Consider the following 20,739-nt stretch of genomic DNA (forward strand, 5'->3'; position numbering starts at 1 on the left):
ACTCTCTATCAGGATAATTTTTATGGAATATAACATTTAAGTATAAGAAATTTAAGTTATATTCCATATATACTTTCAGGATGTTTGAGAGTGGTTTCAGTCTTCAAACCTCCAGGAGTTATATTGCAAAATCTAGTTTTTTGAGGTTTTTCAGTTTCCAGACTTAGTCAAATTTCAGGATCAGGACATTCCAGACTTAGCCAAATTTCAGGATCAGGACTTTAGACTTAGCCAAATTTCAGGACATTCCAGACTTAGCCAAATTTCAGGACCAGGGCATCACTTAAGTAGGACTTGCTACCCTATTGATCTCCCCGACAGCACTCAAAATGCAAAGGCTAACTAACAAAACCCTAAAAAACCTAAAGAGACAAACCCTAAAAAGCAAAAAAAGCAAGGGTCCTGTTGTGACCATTTCACACATCGCCCCATCGCAAATGGGGACCCCCTCTTTTTGCTCATTTTTCGCTCGTTTTCGCTTTCGTTTTTAGGGTTTTGTTAGTCGGTTAGTCGTCTGGATTTAGGGTCAAGCCTTAGGGTTTTAAATGTTGTCTTTTCAGGCCAAAATCCAGTCGTTTTTGAGAGCTTTCGAGCTTCCTTTTCTAGGATGCAAATTTTGAATGCAATGAGTTCGCCAAAATGGTCTAATTTTCAATTGGAATGTTGATGCAGAGCTTAAATTTGTCTAAGTATTGACAGTCAATGTGAATTTTTGTCCGATTGAATATTTTGACCAAATTTTGACTTTTTTTGATTTTGATCCTGGGCATTGGAATTGATTTGTTTTCGCCTCGTGAAGTGTTAAAATGAGAAAAATCATGTTATTTTGGCCTGTAGGAGCAAAATCGCTCCTGTCCCTCAGTGAAGGACGGGAGCTCATTTTCAAATATCTCATCATCCCTGCAGAGTCCAGACAAATTTCAAGTTGGAAGTGATGGAGAACGGCGATATCTTTCCATTGAATATAAATTGAAGATTTTCATGAGCACAGAAATGCCTCCAGGAGGAAAATCGCTCCTGTCCCTCAGTGAAGGACCGGAGCTACAAATCAAATTTCGCCTTGTCCTTGCAAGATTTCGATGACTTAATGATTTGAGGACGTCCAAAGGAAGATGCTTTGCCAAATGAATATAATTTGAGATGCAGAAACGAAGGAGAATGACCTATATTGACCAAATCGCTCCTGTCCCTCTCCAAGGGACCAGGGCGAGGTACCTTGTAGCTCTCGTCCCTCTCCAAGGGACTAGAGCGATTTCCTTCATTATGCAAAATCCAGACAAAGGTCAAGGCAAGTTTACGTTCAAAAACAAGGAAAAACATGAGATAAATGCGTTGAATATAAATTGAAGATTTTTGGGACGTCCATAACAGTGCTAAATGCCTAGTTCGCTCCTGTCCCTCAGGAAGGGACCAGAGCGATTTTTGATATAATTGATTTTCTTGCAAAGTTACAAACAATGTCAAGGCATGAACGAATAGAGTGAAGAAGGACGAGTTCGTTGAATATAAACTCGGAACCTGGCAAGGTGAGATAAAGGCCACAAAAGGAGGATCGCTCCTGTCCCTCTCCAAGGGACAAAGGCGATGCAATGGTGATGTTACTTCCTATGCAAGTTCAAAGACGATCCAAGTCAAGACAAGGTGGCGAGGGACATTTCAAGGCGTCTTTAGCAAGCACAAACATTAAAAGGTCGTCACAATGATGAAATTCGCATCCTATAGCCTAGTTCGCTCCTGTCCCTCAGGAAGGGACCAGGGCGATGTTAGATGCATTGGCCATTTCATGCAAAATTTACGTAAGGACAAGACTTCGCAATGTTTTAGAGGGTCCAAGGCATCGTTTGAAGATAAATGCAAGAGTTTTTCAACGTCCAAACATCGCCAACCAAGGTGAAAAGCCCCCATCGCTCCTGTCCTTTGGACAAGGACCAGGGCGACCTTATCAAAAGCACGCATATTCCTTCAAGATCAAAGCTAGGCGAAGTTAGGAAGGGTGAAGGACGACGTTTGAAGGACATCTCAACGAAGATCAAGGTTTAAAGTTGACAAGGTCAAGGAGAAAACATGGATCGCTCCTGTCCCTCTCCAAGGGACAAGGGCGATGATCCCTTTAATACACCCAAAACTTCATGCGAGCAAATGGAATAAGCGCAAAAGACACGAACAAAGGATGTTATTCGCCAACAATGAAAGATCGAAGTTAAAAGATGCAAGATGAACGTGGAAACAAGAAGATCGCTCCTGTCCTTTGGACAAGGACCAGGGCGATGTACACTCAAAAGGCACTTAAGCACACATGCAAGATGATCAAATGCGAAGAACCCATCGAGATGATCGATTTTCAACGTGGAGATAAAGAAGTTGGACGTAAGAAATGCAAAAATCGAAACCAAAATGTGGATCGCTCCTGTCCCTCTCCAAGGGACCAGAGCGATGAGGTACGTCCCTTTGTCTTCCAATTTTGGCGCCAAGTAAGCAATTCGAATTTTCCTCAAATGCTAAATCGATTTAAAAAATTGAATATCCATTTTATTTAGCATTTAATATGGCGTTATCTTTTATTAATTATTTTTTGCCTTTATTTAAAAATCGAAATTTGCAAAATAAAAACGCAAGGCATTAATAATTAATTAATTAATTAATAAAATCGATTTGGAGCGCTCAATTAAGCAAGTCGGCCTTGTTATTTTATTGCAAATCATTTAAAATCATTTTTAAAAATGGTTTTATTTATCAAGTCGGCCTAGGGGATGAAAAGGTGTGAGCGCTATATATAAGGGGAGTGGAAATTTTCATTTTCACATAATCATTTTTACCTTTCTTCATGCGAATGGAGGAGAGGTGAACATAGTGCGAAGTGTGTTCAAAGGTGGTGCGAATTTCATTCATCCAAAGGGTGGCGCTTTATACATCAAGGGTGGTGCGAATTTGAAGACCACACCAAATGCGAACTTGAGGATACATTAAGGCGAATTTGCTAAAGACTTGGAGGATTTGTTTGAGCGATTTGTCAAGGACAAATTTGAAGATCATTTAAGACCACGTCTAAGGCGATACTTGAAGATCACGTTCACTCCAAAGGTGGCAAAGTCAGTTTTGAGGAGATCATATTAAAGATTATTTTATACCTCAATTTTGCCTAGGCGAATTTTGTTTTTGCATTCTAGAGTTAGCTCTCTATTGAGGTATGGCGATTTTAATTATTATTGCTTTATTCATTCATCGTCGTATTTCAAATTTTGAAGTTTTGAATTTTGAATCTCTTAGCTCAATCGTTGTTTTTTAGGAAATGATAACTCTAGAGACTTATCATGATGTTTCCTAAAAATTTATCTCTCTTATTTACGCTATTTATTGCAAAATCTAGTTCTTATAATGAAATGTTGTGTAGGTATGGCGACCCCAAAGGCGGGAGCATCCACCAGCCGCTCAGCTCTCATGAAAGAAGATCAGAAGACCGAAGAAGTGGAGACCAAGATCGTGTCTAAGTGGAGCAACATTGGAGATACAAACCTGGGGAACTTTAGCACGAAGAAGTTTCGAGAGGTCCCTTACATCGGCAAGCCATCACCTGTCGCCCGGAGAATAATAGAGAGTGGCATCATTAAGGCGGCCGGTTTTCCTCCAGCTATTCAGTGCCACGAGTTGATGATCGAGTGTGCCCGTCACTACAATCCACAGTCCAGGACAATTGTGTCCAATGAGGGAAACACTTTGGCGTACCTTTCAGAGGAAGCCATAAGTGAAGCCTTCCATCTTCCAGAGCACAGGGACATGATATACAAGAGCATTGAAGGAGCCAGGTCAGTGTACGATGATGATCCAGATGCTTGCCTAAGCATAATCAACAAGAACTGGCTACTTAAGAGTCGTCCCCGTCTAAGCAAGGTACCGAACACACCACACCGGATTGATTTCCAAGAGGAATACAGAGATTTGATTACCATGCTCAACAGAGTTACAGGAGCACCTCATGCCTTCTATTTTGAGAAATGGATGTTTTACTTCATCCAGGTGATTGTTCAAGGAAAGGGTACGATACATTGGGCTAGAATAATTAGCCATTGCTTGGACGTACAGTTGAGAAGACTCAGGGCTACTAAGTCCTTCCACATGAGTTCATACGTCATCTATGCCTTAATCAGGAGCGTTGAGTACGCAGGACTACCTCACAGAGGAGTGATTGGAAGAGGACCCGACGAGGTCAGAGCTTGTGAATCCTATACCTACTTGCATCATCCGCCAGGAAAGAACTACAAGTTAGTCAATGATACTTTCACGATGAACATCACAAGGACATTGCAAGGTGGAATTCACAACAGATTATCTCAAGATGCCCAGGAGTTCATCAAGAGGTATGGTGCTTGGTTCATTCAGTTTCCCAAGTTCACTTACATTAGAGTGCACGGATGTCCTTTACCCCCATACATGTTGCCGAGGTATCCGACAGACAGAATTGTGTTACTTGAAGTAACAAGGCAATTGGCAGCATATGTGAAGGCATTCAGACACAGACATCAGAATGGAGTCCAAGTACCTATTATTTTGGGTAATTCAGTTGAGGTATGTCCTAATGTCTTAGCCATGGATGACGCAGAGAAGGAGTTAGCCTTGTATTCTTTTTCATCTTTTGCTTGGAGGAATAGTTTTGATCCACATGGACATTTAGAGGAGACGGTCGGTAGAAGATTTAGACATGAGCATCAAATTGAAGATTTTATGATGAACCTCCTAGATGATCTCAAAGTAAAACGAAAGATACATTCTAGATTGCCTTTGGATTTCATCAGGAAATGCAGGATTTACAGAGTGGCCGACCAAGCTCAGGACAATGGCAGGCACATTCAGTCTTCATATGATAGAGAAAGCAAAACAATAAGTTTGAATTGGAATGAGCCCGAGGTCGTGGATTTAGATGATTTGATGGCACCAGTCTTGTCTTGTACTCGCAGATGGGTAGACGTTCAGCATCAGAAGTTGAGAGAACAAGGCATAGCTATGTCTTTTACTTTGGAAGAAAAACCAGCCGAAGGTGGAGCAAGTGTTAGTGAAGGCAATCCTAATCCTAGGAATTCAGGTGAAGGTAACCTTCGGTGTGCCAGTGAGGGCAATCTCCATTCGAGAGGTTCAAAGAGAAAGGAAAGATCAGAAAAGAAGGAGTCTTCCAAGAAAAAGCAAGGTGCCAACAAGGATCAAACACCAGGTACTTCTTCTAGACCAGAGAATAGAACAATTCGAGTAGAAGAGTCCATGGAGTCGATGGTACAGAATGACAGACAGGAGGAAGGACAGGCACAGCATGTTTCGTCAGATGGATCTCTCCAAGACTATGATTTAGAAGAAGATAATGAAGTAACATCTCCTCCCAGACAAGAAGAAATAGTACATAAAGAAATTCAAGTTCAAGAGACAAGATCGAATATCCTAGATTGGTTGAAGGAAAGATTAACCAAGGTGATCGTAATTGAGGACGAGGACAATGCAATTGATTTAGAGAGCCTTGTTGGACGTTCACATGTGATAACAGAGAAGAAGAAGGCTACAAAGATGTCCAAGATGATTCGAGATGAGACTGGATCTAGAAAACTGCAGATAGCTACACCGGCAGCAGATAAATATGAGGGTGAGATCCTAGCAGAGGATTATGATGTACAGACTTTTGAGTTAGGATCATCCACAGCAGAGCAGACTTTAGATGATGCCACCGACACATTTGAGGCATTGAAGGACAAGTTTAGAGAAGAAGTGGAAAAGAATAGAAAACTTGAGAGAGAGGTCGGTGCATGGAGGACATATTTCAGTCACATCAATGAACCTTTGGGACGTCAGGATCCAGTTAGATCACCAGTGCAGGCATTGCCCCTTCAATCGATCAATGAAGCAGAAAGATTCAGGAACCTGGTCCAGCGTAGATGTAGTTGGATGGATAGATCTCACACAGTGGCCATAGAGTTTGTTACAAGGATGTCGAAGATCATTCATCAGGCTATCCAAGTTCTTGAGATAATCCACAGATTGATGGCAACAGTAGCTGCATTTGCCCATACCAAGGATGTTGTCATCCCTGTCTTGAAAATAATAAGACATACATCCAGAAGAATTTTAGCGCAGGAGAGGATCTTGGAGGGTGATTCTCACAGTTTGTTCCAGTGGTCAACCTTACTCCATATAAAGAATGTTCTCTTCGAGGACATCAGTGTTAGATGTGGTCAAGTTGAGGAGGTGATCAATCCGATCCAGGACAGAGTATTTGAGGTACTTCGTACCATTCTTGGCAGAAGGATCGAGGTCGAGACAGATGTGGATATCCAGGAATTTGAGGATAGAATCAAGATCATCTTTCGCAAGGACGCAGATGTTACAGATGAGCAGTATGATCAGATGTATGCCACCATGCTCCTGATTGACAAAACGAAGGAACTTGAACCTACTTGGGACGCAGCTCTTCTAGATGCATTCGATCAGGTCATCCACTTGGAAGAGAGTATCAAGAATCTTCCCGAGATTCCAATCACAGAAATCGAAGGAATCGTGACAAAATTCATTGCATATGCTAAGAAAGAGAATTGGAAAGGGAATAAGATTCTAGATGAAAGGTTGTTACAGATGACATGACATCTTATTTCTCATTGGTTGATACCTCCTAGATTTTTGTGCCAAATTTAATATTTGGCTATGTATTTAATATTGTTCAGTAAAAAGGAGGTCATTTGTAACAAACCCTAATTAGGGTTTAGGTGTCATGATCTTGTCCGTTGATTTACTTTCAATCTGGACCTTTCATTGTAACTGGGGATGCTATTTATACCCCCATTTTTCATTTCATTTGGTAATAGTTAATAGTCGAATAGTCAAATAAGAGTGAAATAGAGAGATTAGAGTTAGAAGCAATTCTTATTTTGTAGCAAGATTGAGTCTTGAAGAGAGAAACTCAAGCAATTGTTGTATATGATGACTTGGAAATCAATAAAATATTGAAGTTATGGTGTTTTGTTGCAAATTTCTTAAGTTATCTTCATGGTTGTTGGATGTACTTGAATCACGCTCAATCAAAGTAGTTTGTTAATTTGAAAGACTAAGTGTGAGATTTGATATTTGGTGGGATTCGCAATCCAAACCACTAGCTTCTTGCTGATTGTAGGAACGCCTTGCGTGGTCGACTGGAGAACATTTTGAGTCCTTAACTTTCAAGCATTTTTGTATCTAGGATATGTACCTTCGTAGTAGTGTCCTTGGTCTTTGATGCATTGAACATCATTATTACCTTAGAAGATCGCACTAATTTCAATTGAGTTGTTATCTTATGGCAAAATTGAAGTTGGTTGAGTCTTGCCAAATCTCATTCACGCTAAGTCGTTCATAGGGTTAGGCTAGATTAGACTTCCTTAAACTCTGTCCTTTTGTTATTTTTTGAAAGCTCTTTTTAGTTTAGTAGAATCTTCGAGCCTTTGGAATCCGTAAGACGCCTTGGAGGAAACAGCAAATCACATCATAACATTAAAAAGCTTGTCCACACGTGGAGACCCCACTAAAAGAACCTTGGAGTCCATCTAACTGATCCTTTTTGCAGATCTTCAGCACTTAGAGACTATTTTCTCAAGAGAGGATAAGATACCTATTGGTATTTTATTCTGTGTATGATTGTGTATAAAATACACGTCAACAGGTCCCCATTTGCAATGGGGCGATGTGTGAAAACGTCACAACAAGACCACACTAGCATACCCCTAGGAAATACAAAGCCATTGTGCACTGTGCATTTGAAAGTGGGCTCTACAACTAAAGCTACAATACAAACATGACCAGATAGCATAACGAATAATACAGGTGCATGAAAACACCAATAAGCTAAAGCAAAGGGCTAGTAAGACTATGCCATTCAAGGGGAATCGAGATCAAGCTATAAGCTTAAGTGAAATAAACCAAAAAAACTAGGCAACAGTAGAATAGAAGAATGCTGCAACAACATAGGCAAAGGGCCAAAGCACAAAGAACTAAGGTTTTAGTCATAAAAATATGAAGGAAAACCCTTTACGGACTAGAAAGACTAAAACCCTAAGGATCTAAATAGAAAACTAGAACATTCGGACATGCCCATTGAAGATCTCTCAAAATGGATATAATTGATGGGCAAAATAGGGCAAGAGCATGCAAAAGAGGACATGGGAAAAACTGCAAATTTAGACACTAACAAGGACTCTTGCCCTTTTCCACTAGCTAAGAGGGGGTCTTCTTCAAATACTAGAAATTTGCCTTTTTGCACACCTTTATGCTGCTTGGGAAAGGAAAAATTCTTGAGCAGCAAGAGGAGAATCTGCAAGTATAGGAGATTCAAGTAGGTGCACTAAGCCTTGTGTTACAACAAATTGATTAATTTTTTTTGTATTTATGTTGATTGTCCTACTTCTCCTACCTTCTCATAAGTTTTTTTTTTTACTTTGCCAAGGATGGTTTTTATATTATGATTTTTTTTGTTTTTGGAATTGGCTGAATCTTGAATTAAATTGATTTAAAACCTAGGGTCCTATTTGATGGTATTCGGTTGTCGTTCATGGTGTTGTAACTCTTCCATTCTTACAAGCCGTTTTAAGATTCATGGATTCTTGTTTGAGTCACATGTTGGGATTGGGAGAGGATGGGAGGGATTGGGAGCAATGAAAGTTCTTGCTAATCCCTTTTTTGTTGAACACGCTTATAGAATTTACTCTTGGGAAAGCTACTCTTAGAGGGATAAAGCATGAAGTGTGGGAGAATATTGTAATAACTTTCAAGAAAGATATAAGTTCGTCACTTTAGACATGCTCTTCTATCCATCTATTCCTTTGGCAAAAATTTAATACTATTTTTTTCTTCTAAGTGACAAACTTTATGTTGTATTCTTCTAGATTCGAAAGGAGCACTACCAGAGTCAAGGATCACTTCACTATGGGCTAATGTTGGAGATACCAACTTCGGCAAGATTGACATGAGAAAGTTCAAAGGGCCTCTCTACAAGAGTAAACCCTCCGGAGTATCAAAGCAAATGATTGAGAGCGGGATTGTGCAAGCAGCTAGCTTTCCTCTAGTGATCCAGGGCAAGGAGTTGATAGTTGAATGCTCCAAACACTACAATGCAAACACAAGACAAATAGTAGCACAAGATGGCAAGGTCTCGGCATTCCTATCGAAAGCCGCCATTAGCGAGGCATTCAACATACCCGATCACAAGGACATGGTATATAAGAACAAGGAAGGAGCACAAGCAAACTTCGATGATGGTCTGGATAAGTGTTTAGGCATCATCAACAAGTATTGGATATCAAAGGCTAGATCTCATCCCTCCAAGATGCCCAACAAGCTTTACATAATCAACTTCAAGGAGAAATATAGTGACTTGATCACTTTACTCAACCAGATCATGGGAAGTCTCCAAGCCTCCCCTTTGAGAATTGGATGTTCTACTACATGGAAGCAGTGACAGCGGACAGAGAGAAGATCAATTGGGCAAGGATCATAAGCAACAACATTGATCTGTAGTTGAGGAGATTAGAAATTTAGAACACACTAAACCGTTCTACATAAGCTTCAACATCATCTACTCACTTGTAAGGGCTTATGAGTATAAAGGACTGATGTATATAGGCCCAATTGGAAATGGAGGAGAGATAAGGGTGTGTGAATGCTACACAGTTGCATTTCCACAACAAAGCACACTTCAAGAGGGTGAACAATGCTTTCTCCATGCACATAACAAGAACAGTGCAAGGTGGCATCCATCAAAATCTATCCCTGCAAGCAAAAGAATTAGACAGTTCATTCAATACCCCAGGTTGACCTACATAAGAGTTCAGGGATGCTCATCTCCACCATACAAGCTTCCACGGTATCCCACAAACAAAATGGTATTGTCGGAACTATTGAGACGGTTGGTCACCTATGACAAGATTCAAAAGAACAAGCATAAGGCTTGAATTTCCTTTCCTATCTCAATTGGACAATCAGTGGAAGTATGCCCATCAATACAAGCAACCCAGAGATCAAAAGAGAACATGAAATTCTATCCTCTTGTTGAATATCCTTCAAGAGCTAACTTTGATCCCTATGGTAAAATAAGGAAGATAAATGGCAACAGGCACAAGCACATGCCTCATATAGAAGACTATTGGATGAATGTTAGGGATGACTTTGAGATTAGAAGGAGATGTTCTCCAGGCTATCAATAGATATCATCGGGATTTGCAGAGCATTCTCCATCCCTGACCAAGTTGAAGATGATGAAGGCGCCTCCAACGTGCTTACAAGCAAGAGAAGGACAAAGAAAAATAAGTCAATTGGATTGGCATTGAGATCACCGAATTGGATGAGCTAATGAAGCCTGTCATGGCTTACACACAAAGATGGGTACATATCCAAACCAACAAGTTGAAGAACCAAAATGCATTGTTGGCATATCATATGATGGGAGATCCGGATTTGTCCGATGAAGAAACAAAGATCATAAGCATGAGTGAGAATGCTACTCTGTCAACTTGGCCTAAGAGCTCCAAGAGTAAAGGAAGTCACAATGAAGGATCATGACAAACGAAACACAAGACAAATTCAGATCATCCTTCTACTAGCACTTCATCCATACATGAGGTTACAATGAATACAGTAACCATCAATGAAGGGAAATTATTCAAAAAAGGCATGGATCAAGGCATGAATGAGTCCTTGGAATCTACAATATAGGACAATTGAGGTGAGAGGACGAATATGGGAAAGCAGCCTCAAGTATAGGATCCTCCAACAATGCAAGAACAAGCTATAAACAATAAGGACGCAGGAGACGAAAATGTGGAGATAATGGATGAGGATGATAATGAGGAAACAACTTCTCCACCCCAGGGAGATCAACAATTCAAGGAGATACAAATAGAGAAAGAGCAATCTACTATTCTGGCATGGCTCAAGGAAAGAATGACTAAGGAAGTGATAGTAACAGAAGAGGAGGCAACAGATAACTTGGATAGCTTCTTGGAAAGGATCGGTCAAACAGTTGAAAAGAATAAACCTACTAATCTTTCCAAGATCACAAGAGATAATGTGGGGTCTCAGATTATACAGATAGCTACTCCAAGAGTTGACAAGCCAGAAGATGAAATCACAGCTGATGACTATGACTTGGAAACAATTGAGTTGGGTCTTGCCACCACTAAACAAGAGATATAAGATGTAAGTGATTCAGTGAAGACAGTCCAAGATAGATTGAGGATTGAACCAGAAAACAAGAAGAAGCTGGAAAGAGAATTAAATACCTTAAGGAATTATGTGCAGCAACTTAGGAATCTGATAAGACAAGCTGATTCTTCAAGCATGCCTCCATCATTGCTTCCACCGGATTCAGTTGATGATTTGGAAGAGATGAGGAATAACTCTCACGTGGTGAAGAGTTAGATATACAATTCCTTCACCAAGGCAAATGAGTTTGTGGGAGAGTTAGCACATGCATTTGATATAGTTTCAGCTATCCTTGACAGGACTGAGGTTCTCATGGCTTCCTATGATGTCTTTTCTTACACTAAAGATTTCACCATTCTGAGGCTGCAAGTATTGATGGATATTCCCAAGCAAACCTTGATGAATGTTGGAGTAGTGAAGGAAGGGGAGTCATCTAACTTCCATAGATTGTATACTACACTCAGATTGAGAAGAGATAAGTTTGAGGGTATCAACAATAGCTGCCAAATAGAAGAGATGACCAAGGTGATACATGATAAGATTGTGGCAGCAGCTGAAACAATACTTGGGATGGAGATGAAGGAAGAAGTAGACATAGTTGTTGACAGGATGACAGAAAGAGTAAGAAGCATCTTCTTCGGGACAGCCAGATCACTTTTAGAGAAGCAGCTGGAGGACATTCAGTCATTCATGACACTTGTAGGCAAAATCAGCGACTTGAGGCCTGAGTAGGAGAAGATTTTCATCTCATCCTCGGCTGAGTTACATGGAGGATCAATTGAAGATCATTCCTAGTGTCCCAATGGGTGAGATTGACTGCATCATGTCCAGATCCGTTGAATATGCTTGTAGAGAAAGAGATAAGGAGAACAAACTTCTCATTGGAGGATTATTCCTTGTATTTTGTGCCAAAAAATTGTTAATTTCTCATTGGCTGATATTTAGTTGCATACAATAATTAGGTATTTTGTTGTAACAAACCCTAATTGGGGTTTAGATGGCATAATCTTGGCGCTTGATTTTAGATCAATCTTGGCCACTCATTTGTATTGACAGCACTATAGTTCAACTCATTTCATTTGTAAGGGATCATTAGAAGAGATTTTGGACAATTGTTGCTTTAATGCTGCCAAATATAATAAAATCATTGAAGTGTTGGTGACTTATTGTGTTTGGAGTATTTGCATGTTTCTTCATCCTTTTAAAAGAGAAAACTAAAAAAAAAAGATAGAATAGATTTGCTTAAGTGTTTTAGATGAATGAAAGCAACATTGTTAATGGTTAATGGTGAAATTTGTATGTTCATACTACTAGTATTTTGCTGATTGCCAAATACTTTGTGTGGTCAATTGAACTCCTTACTCAAGCTCAACTTCGGTTGCTACTCACCCATTGATATGTATCACTTTGATGGTATTTATGTTGTTGGTGGTGATTTGAGCATCCTTAGCTTACCTTAGTATTGAGACATGGACCAGTTAGGACTCGAACCTAGGACCTTCCATATACTGCCGGAGTGCTCTACCACTGAGCTACTGGCCCCTTTTGGACCAGTCCATCGTCGGTCAGGGTGTGGCTTATTTCCAACACCAACACCCCCCCTTAAGCCACACCTCTTGTGTGCTTGGGGCTCCTAGCCTGGACCTGGCTCTGATACCATGTTGAGACATGGACTAGCTAGGACTCGAACCTATGACCTTCCATACGCTGCTGGAGTGCTCTACCACTGAGCTACTAGCCCCTTTTGGACCAATCCATCGTCGGTCCGGGTGTGGCTTATTTCCAACACCAACACTTAGAAGATGCACTAGCTTTGTGGAGTTGTTCCTTGCATGTCAAAGCAAAGCTTAGTTGAATTTCACTAAAAATCGTCCATTGCCCTTGCATTCCTAGGTTTAGTTTAGCATCTCTCAAACCTTTAATCTTTTGCACTTTTTTTATCAAACATTCATTAGTAGTAGTAAGTGAAGAGCCGCATTGCATATTATTCGAAAGTATAAATTAGACTCATAAGGTGTCCTTTTTGCCTTGAAAGATTCATCTCCTAAGAACAACTACGTAAGTCCCCTTGGATTACCAACAACCACAACAACCATTGAGTTACCCACATGTCAAGACCTGACAATAGAAACCTTGGAGTCATCTTGGTTGATCACATAATTTAGCATCCAAGAATATTTTGTTCAAGAGAAGATAAAATACTTGGTATTTTATTCTGCATTGCATAGTGTCACAAAAACACATCAACACTTACCTAGTGATTTCTTGTTGCTAACCATGATTATTAATTATTCCTATCAATATTACGAAGGACTCATGGGAATTGCTCCTTTATTGACATGATTTCAACCTATATGGAGAACTTTTGAATATATTTCTCCTTTGTGATATAATTCAGTTCGCTTCCCCCCAAGTAGTGAACAAAAATTTCTTGAGGTCCAATAGCCAAGCTAACCTGAGGGGAAAATCAAAATTCAACTATTGTTCAATATTCGAATGATTTCAAACAGTAAGAGTCTTCTCACTCCTAAATCTGAATCAAACTGTTTGTCTGTTGCAGACAAGGAATGTTTTCTGTCAGGATAACAGAGGACTTGTGTGTGTATTGTCCCTTTATCAATATTATTTGAGCCTTTTCTCTTTATCACAAAATTAATGTGTTTGAAAAGGTTCAATAGTCAAATCTACCTCTAGGAAAGCTAAAGTTGGATGATTTGTTCAATTTCCTGAATATTTCAAACACTAAATTATGTCATTCAAAGCCCTTAGCATCTAATCAATTTCAATAAGCTCATGATTTGTAAACTCCAATGGTTATCCATTATACCATACATAAGCCATCAATATACAGAATTAAATGATAACAATCAATTCACTGTAATTAACTTGCAAGAATGAATAACATATAGCAGGAATAACAGAGAATAAGATACCACAAGACAAGTCTCACCAATGTAACCTGGAATAACCCACTTTGGGTACTAACTTCACCAAAATGTGAGCAAAATCTCACATAGAATCACTAAAAAATAGCAAACAATTTGGTCCAAACCTCTTGGGCTTTACCAACACCATCAACAAACTGATAATTCCCTCACAACATCTGAAGAATGCCACAACCCTGCTCTAAATATGCAACAGGTACTAGGAACTCAACAACACACATAAATGCTTAAATGCTACTCCAAAGCCTCTTCTTGCTCTCATTGATGCTCAACTCAAGCTTGCATTGCAAATTTATAGACTCAGAAAGCCATAGGGGGGACCTAGAAGTCAAAAAAGACTCAGAAACTGAAGAAAAAACTGAATACAGGAACGCCTCAGAAAATTTTCCTAAGCTCAAGCAAAAACAGCTGCTTTAAGAAAAGAGGTGGTTTTCAAGCTACTCCAGCACTTGAGAAACTGCCACTAGCATGAAACTGCCCCTGTTGGTAGTTTTTTCTCTCCAAACTTCCAGAAAACATAACTTTTGCATACAATCTTAAAACAAAGTGTCTCTTTTTTTCAATTGCATAGTTGTTCATGAGGAATTCAAATATGCAAAAACATTCAGCTTTTGATACCATTAGAGACTTGTTTTTGGACACAAAACACAAATACTGACTTTGTCATATAGTGAAACTGGATCCTATACTTCGCGGATTTGTTCTAGCGGTAAAGCAATAATACTTTTATAACAAAGATCCTAGTTCAAATTCCCAAAAGATATTGAATATCATACTACATTGAAATCAGGATGTGTCATACATTAATGGAGGACACGTGCAAGTCCAAAGTGACTACAAAAGAATAGTGGCAAGGAGTAAGTTTTTGGTGAATGGGACTAAATAAAGGCCACATGCAAGTCCTTGTGAATTATGACAATCCATATCGTTTTTTCATGTTAAGCCAAAGTACCACTTATCATACCTAACAGTGCATATCAACCAAAAGATAATTGCACGTCCACAGTATCTCATCATACCTACCAGTGCATAGTTAATTTAGAAAAACTTCAACATCCCAATTTCCACCAAATACTCCTAAATAAATCAAACATAGATCATATCAAACCCAAAACTCTCCAATTCAATTAAATGCCTACAAAAACACACTGGATATGTGGAATCAAACATGCTCACAAAGAAACTTGCCATAACCAAGAAGTCTTTAACTTACCAGATCATCAAGAAGCCTCTTGAATCTGCCTGCAAACCATCCTTTTGGGATATTAATGATACACTTACTCAAGGACGCAGTTCTGCTATCTGTGACCCCAGAAAGACCTTCAGGATCTTCAGAAGGGTTAAGATCAAGCTCTTTTTCTCTCTTTAGCCTTTTGGCCCGTTCAGAGGTGGGGTCCCATGAATTATCTGGTCGAGGCCTTAGCTCCTGCTCACTGTGAGCATACCTAGACATGATTTATAAAATTAATCTTTGTAACTTCTCATTTTCAAAACGTATATCAAGATACAACCATGTTCTATATGTACATGCATTTTTCAGATTACTGTCACAAGTTGTTACTTCAAAAGCATATATTAGTAAACAACTGTGTTCTTTATGCACTTAGATTTCTGCGATTACTTCCACTAATAATCGTTTTTGAAACAATTCTCTGACAAAAAATGTGTTCGATATCCACTTATAATTTCTAGATTATTTACACATGCTCTCATTTTTTAGACATATATCTGGAAACAGCTGCACTCTTTAAGCACTTATTTTCTCAAAATGAATTATGAAATTCTCACTTTCCAGACATATATGAAGAAACAAGTTCTTTCTACATGCACTCTCTGTTTGAAGTTTCTTTATGATAATTAATTAATTCCTAACCCATGATATTTGTGAATTAAATCTTGGATAAAACAGTATAGAATATTAAAAACATGAAGTTTCCACAGTCCATAATATTATCTTGGCAATATTTCTGAATTTAACTATGTAAGCTTTTTTCCTCATCAATGTTTCAGATCAAACTCCATGATCCATCATCAGGATGAATTAGCTAGACAAGAGATATGAATTAATAGTTTTCTATGATACTTGTCATCAGGGTGTAAAGATCTGAAAAATTAAACCTAATTCAAGGTGCATAAATAATCAATTGGTCTCCCTGATTTCACATTATCTTAGAAGGTTGGCCATTTGATTTAAGATTCAAAATACTACGGATATATATATATATATATATGATTAAGTGTTACTACTCTTCACGACAATTCAAAATTGCTCACCTCTTGGTGTAATGTTATTCAGTATCAATTATTTTGCTTAGTCAATACAAATGAGATGTTTTGTGATTCTGCTAAAGCTGATAGCGTACAAAACTTCAAGCAGTTTTATCCAAGATTCCATTCACAAATTTATTATTCATTAATATCAAATATGTCAACGACTTGTCATTTTCTATTCAGAGCACTTCATATCAGACATTTGTGAAGAGATAAAGAATATGGAAATAGTGAACTGATTAATTAATATTTAATATGTAAATGACTCAGTCATTTTCCATTCACAGCACCTCACAGTCAGACATTTGTGAATAAGTACAGAATAAGGAAATATTGAAGATTTGTAACAAAAGGAGTCCCTTGACTCCTCAAGGACAACTGGAATCTAATTAAAGGTTCTATGGAATGATGACTCTGCTGTTCTTTTTTGCTGTTTCCTGATGGTCTGTTTTTTATGGTGTGGTGTTTTCAGGCCTGCATGCCTGTTTTTTATGCTAAGTATTGGCCTGCATGACCCCTCATATACTGTTAGTTTTTATTGTGGTTTCAGGCCTGTGTCTTCTCTTTTTGGTTCTAGTTGGTTGCCTCTGGCCTGTGTGCCAGTTTTCACTCTTGGTGAGGGCCTGCGTGCCCTGTTGGGTTAAGTTTTTTGTTTTGTTGCTGTGACTATTGGGATCAGGGCCCTCTCCCTGCTTATATAATCAAAAACAAAAGAAGTCATCATCATCACTTATTCTTTTCACATGTTCTCATTTTTCAAACAAACATCAGAAAACAAACTGTTTTCAAGTTTTTCTCGAAGCTTCAGCGATAGGGTTTCAGGAATGGGAGACCAGCAGGAGATATCTATTAAAATAGAATGAAAAATTAATAATTAGATACAAATAACTTAAAAACACCTAAAATAACATAAACAAATGAAGAAGCTGAAATTCTAAAGAGTAAGTAAAATAACAATCCACCGATTCCCGAAGCCATCTGATAGACCAATATTCATAGACATGATATGAAACATGATTTATGTTGAGAGATGCCAAAAGAAGGAAATTTTGCATCATAAGTATAATGAACAACAAGCTAAAAATCAGAGGAAACATACGACTGACATTGCAAAACATGCTCCTCCTATCCTTTCCTGTACCTCCTTTTCTCTTTTCGTCTTTTCTTCTTCTCTTGGTTAATACAAAACAGCAACGGGTATAGACTTTAATTTTGGGTGGTCTTGATGGACCTTGGTGGCCCCCCTTTTAAAATCTTATTTGTTTTAGAATATTTCTCTTTGTTCTTTCTATTCATTTGATCTTGGGGGAGGGCATACCCTAAAAGTTCTGAAACAGAGACAAGATGGCTGGATGTAAAGGAGACACTAGGAAGTCACCATAAGGACCAAAAAGAGGGACATCTCTAGGACATTCCTCTTGTTAGGTGACATTTTGAGAATGTCCCCAAAATTTTCAGAAAAAAAGAGGGGGCGGGAGGGGGCGTTTCCTCTATCCTCAGAACAGCCCTCAGATCCAGAGGACGCATCCCCATGGGCATTTCTGTTTTCTATATATGCATACGTTTTTTAGATTATTTTCACAGATCGTCGTCTTTGAAACATATATCTGGAAAAATATTGTGTTCTATATGCATCAAGATTATTTTTTGATGCTTTTATTTTCAAAACATGTATTAGCTAGAGCTCACATTATTATTTTGGGATTATTTTCATATGTACTCATGTTTTAAACAAAAATATTGGAATACAATTGTGTTCAATATGTAATTTTATCTTTGAGATCATTTTGCAAAGTCTTATTTTCAAATATATCATATATTATAAAACAAAATGTGATGTATATGCACTTGTATTTTTCAGATTGTTGTCACGGGTTTCTCATTTTCAAAAGATATGTCAAGAAACAGCTGCTCTCTATATTTTTAAAATTATTTCCACAGCTCATTTTTGAAACACATATCAGGAAATAACTGCACTCTCAATGTATTAGTCCAGCCGGCATGACTAAGTAATGTAGTGTCACCAACATAGTTCTAAAACTCAGCAAGAACTTGTGGGTTTTTTTGGCAGACAAGTTACTCAACTACAATTTGCAAGATGAGGATACCCAAAAAACTCCCAAGTAATAGGCAATTTATGTGGCAAGTTTTAGCCAAGACTTGCTCAGACTCAGCAATTCTGTACAAGTAAGTCAGCTATCTTAAGAAGGCATGAACCCTTAACACCCCTCATTGTGTTTTTGTCATTTTCATCTTCAGCAATTAGGATCATGGCAACATGAATTGATTGCCGACTGACTGAAAGTGCCTTTTAAAGGATTTATCAGGATTGGAGTGGATTTGGACAGGTATTTGCTTTGTTTTCTATTATTCTTTTTCTCTTGTATTTCAAAATTCAAATTCAAAATAATTGAAACCGTCCTGGCATACTGCTGAATTTTTTTCAATGCCTGCAATCTACAGGGTTTAATGCAAGGTGCCAACAGAAAGAACCTTGCATGAAAGTATGGAACACCAAATGCAATCAAGGCTACTGTGACTTGCAATCATTGTGGGTGTAATATGAGAGAAAGTATCAATCAATTAAAATGTACCTTGCTTGAATTGTTGGCCAAGATGTCCAACTATGCACTTAACTGCAGGAAGAAGTGAAATAAGTAATGAATTCCCTACTTTTTAGCTTAACAGGAGGGAATTTGAAAGGAAAAAGGCAAGGGAAGTGATCACCTCAGTGATGTAATCCATGGTCACCTCTAACTCATCAAAAGAATCTCTTCTTGGCTTGCAGGATAGGCATTCCTCCACTCACACTGAGTGGATTTCAAGCCATATGAATTCCCCACCAAACTTCTTCATTCCTCGCAATGTTCTAGGAGCACAACCTTCACTTGAAGCCTGAAGGTATTACTTGGTACCAAGAGAAGCACCACAAGGCAAGGACAGTAGCTGCAAATTTTTGGTACTGTATCCTGAACATTTAATGTGGCCGGCAATTCATATTCAGATGTTCTACACAATATATAGTAGAAGATTATAATCATTAAGGACATAATGCATTAGTTGAGATGTGGTTGTTTGGCTGGCCCCCAAGTTCAAATCTTGACCTCGTCAAGATTGTTTGTGGGCCTTGTGCGCCTACTAGGCATTCACACTCACAAATATGGATCGTGAAGTGCATATTGTAGCATACTCAGGGACTCGACTCCCATTTCTGCCTTGTGTTTAGGTGAGGGGCCCACTTGAAAATCCCTCCATCAATTAACATAAAAAATATTAGAGGATCGTAAGAGAATATGACAGAAAAAGGGTTGAAACATTTTACCTAATATGCAAACAGATGGTAGGAACGTGACCCTAATTAACTTTCAAGTGGCTTTAAATCTCTAGTGGCTTTAAATTGAACATTAGTGTTAATGTAGTTCACACTCCTCACACAAAGTCAAGAACGCAGAGACTTTGTTGCGGTTGGAGAGGGTGATTGAAGAGGTTGAGATGGATAACAATTTCCAAATCGTAACAGGCAATGCAGCTGCATGTGTAGCCATAGGGAGACTTATCTAAAAGAGTCGTCCCAACTTTATTGGAGCCCTTGTGATGCACATTGCCTTAATTTTATGTTTGATGACAATGGGAAGATACAATGGATCAAAGTGTTGTTGAAGATGTTAGAAATATTAAAAAATTTACCTACAACCATATTTGGTTACTTAGCTTGATAAGAGACCACACCAAAGGCAAGGAGCTTGTGCAATTGGGGTTGACATGATTTCCACAAACTTTATCACTTTGCAAAGCATTCTAGAGGCACTACCTTCTCTATAGGAAATGTGTGTGAGCAATGTGTGGTTGGACTCTCCATATTCCAAAAGGGCAAGAGGAGTGGATGTTGTGAGCAAAAAGTTTAAGGCAGAGTTTGCCAAAAGCAAAAGAGGTACGCAAGGTAATTAAGAAACTTAAGTTTTAGAGGGATTTTTTATTTACTATTTTTTGTTATCGTTTTTATTTTTTGTATTTTCATATTTTTCAATGATAGAGCCTTTGGTTGAGGTTCTACAATTGATTAATGGACATAAAATGCCAATGAGTTATCTTTATGAGGCCATGGATAAGGCCAAGGAGGCCACATGGCATTATTAGGGTGGGAAAAAAAAATATGAAATCACTTGGTGCATTATTGATTGCAAATGGATGAACCAATTCGACTCATCAATAAATGTCCTTGGGTACTATACAGAACTTTTCCTCCTTGAGTCCGATGAGAATGTTGTCGCAAGCCTTTCCAAATGGAGGTCTACAATACTGCTACAGAGAGGCTCTTTGATTA

At 38.6% G+C, this 20,739-nt stretch overlaps 1 protein-coding gene across 1 annotated transcript in view; it reads right to left on the minus strand.

The window, feature by feature from the left end:
• LOC131037601 (zinc finger CCCH domain-containing protein 24) overlaps positions 1 to 20,739 on the minus strand; it is a 139,885-nt gene that overhangs the window by 95,228 nt on the left and 23,918 nt on the right. The window contains exon 2 of the mRNA XM_057969784.2: positions 15,358 to 15,589. Coding sequence (XP_057825767.2) covers positions 15,358 to 15,589 — 232 coding nt within the window. The remainder of the gene's footprint in view (positions 1 to 15,357; positions 15,590 to 20,739) is intronic.

This window comes from Cryptomeria japonica, chromosome 11, assembly GCF_030272615.1.
Source record: "Cryptomeria japonica chromosome 11, Sugi_1.0, whole genome shotgun sequence".
NCBI lineage: Eukaryota > Viridiplantae > Streptophyta > Pinopsida > Cupressales > Cupressaceae > Cryptomeria > Cryptomeria japonica.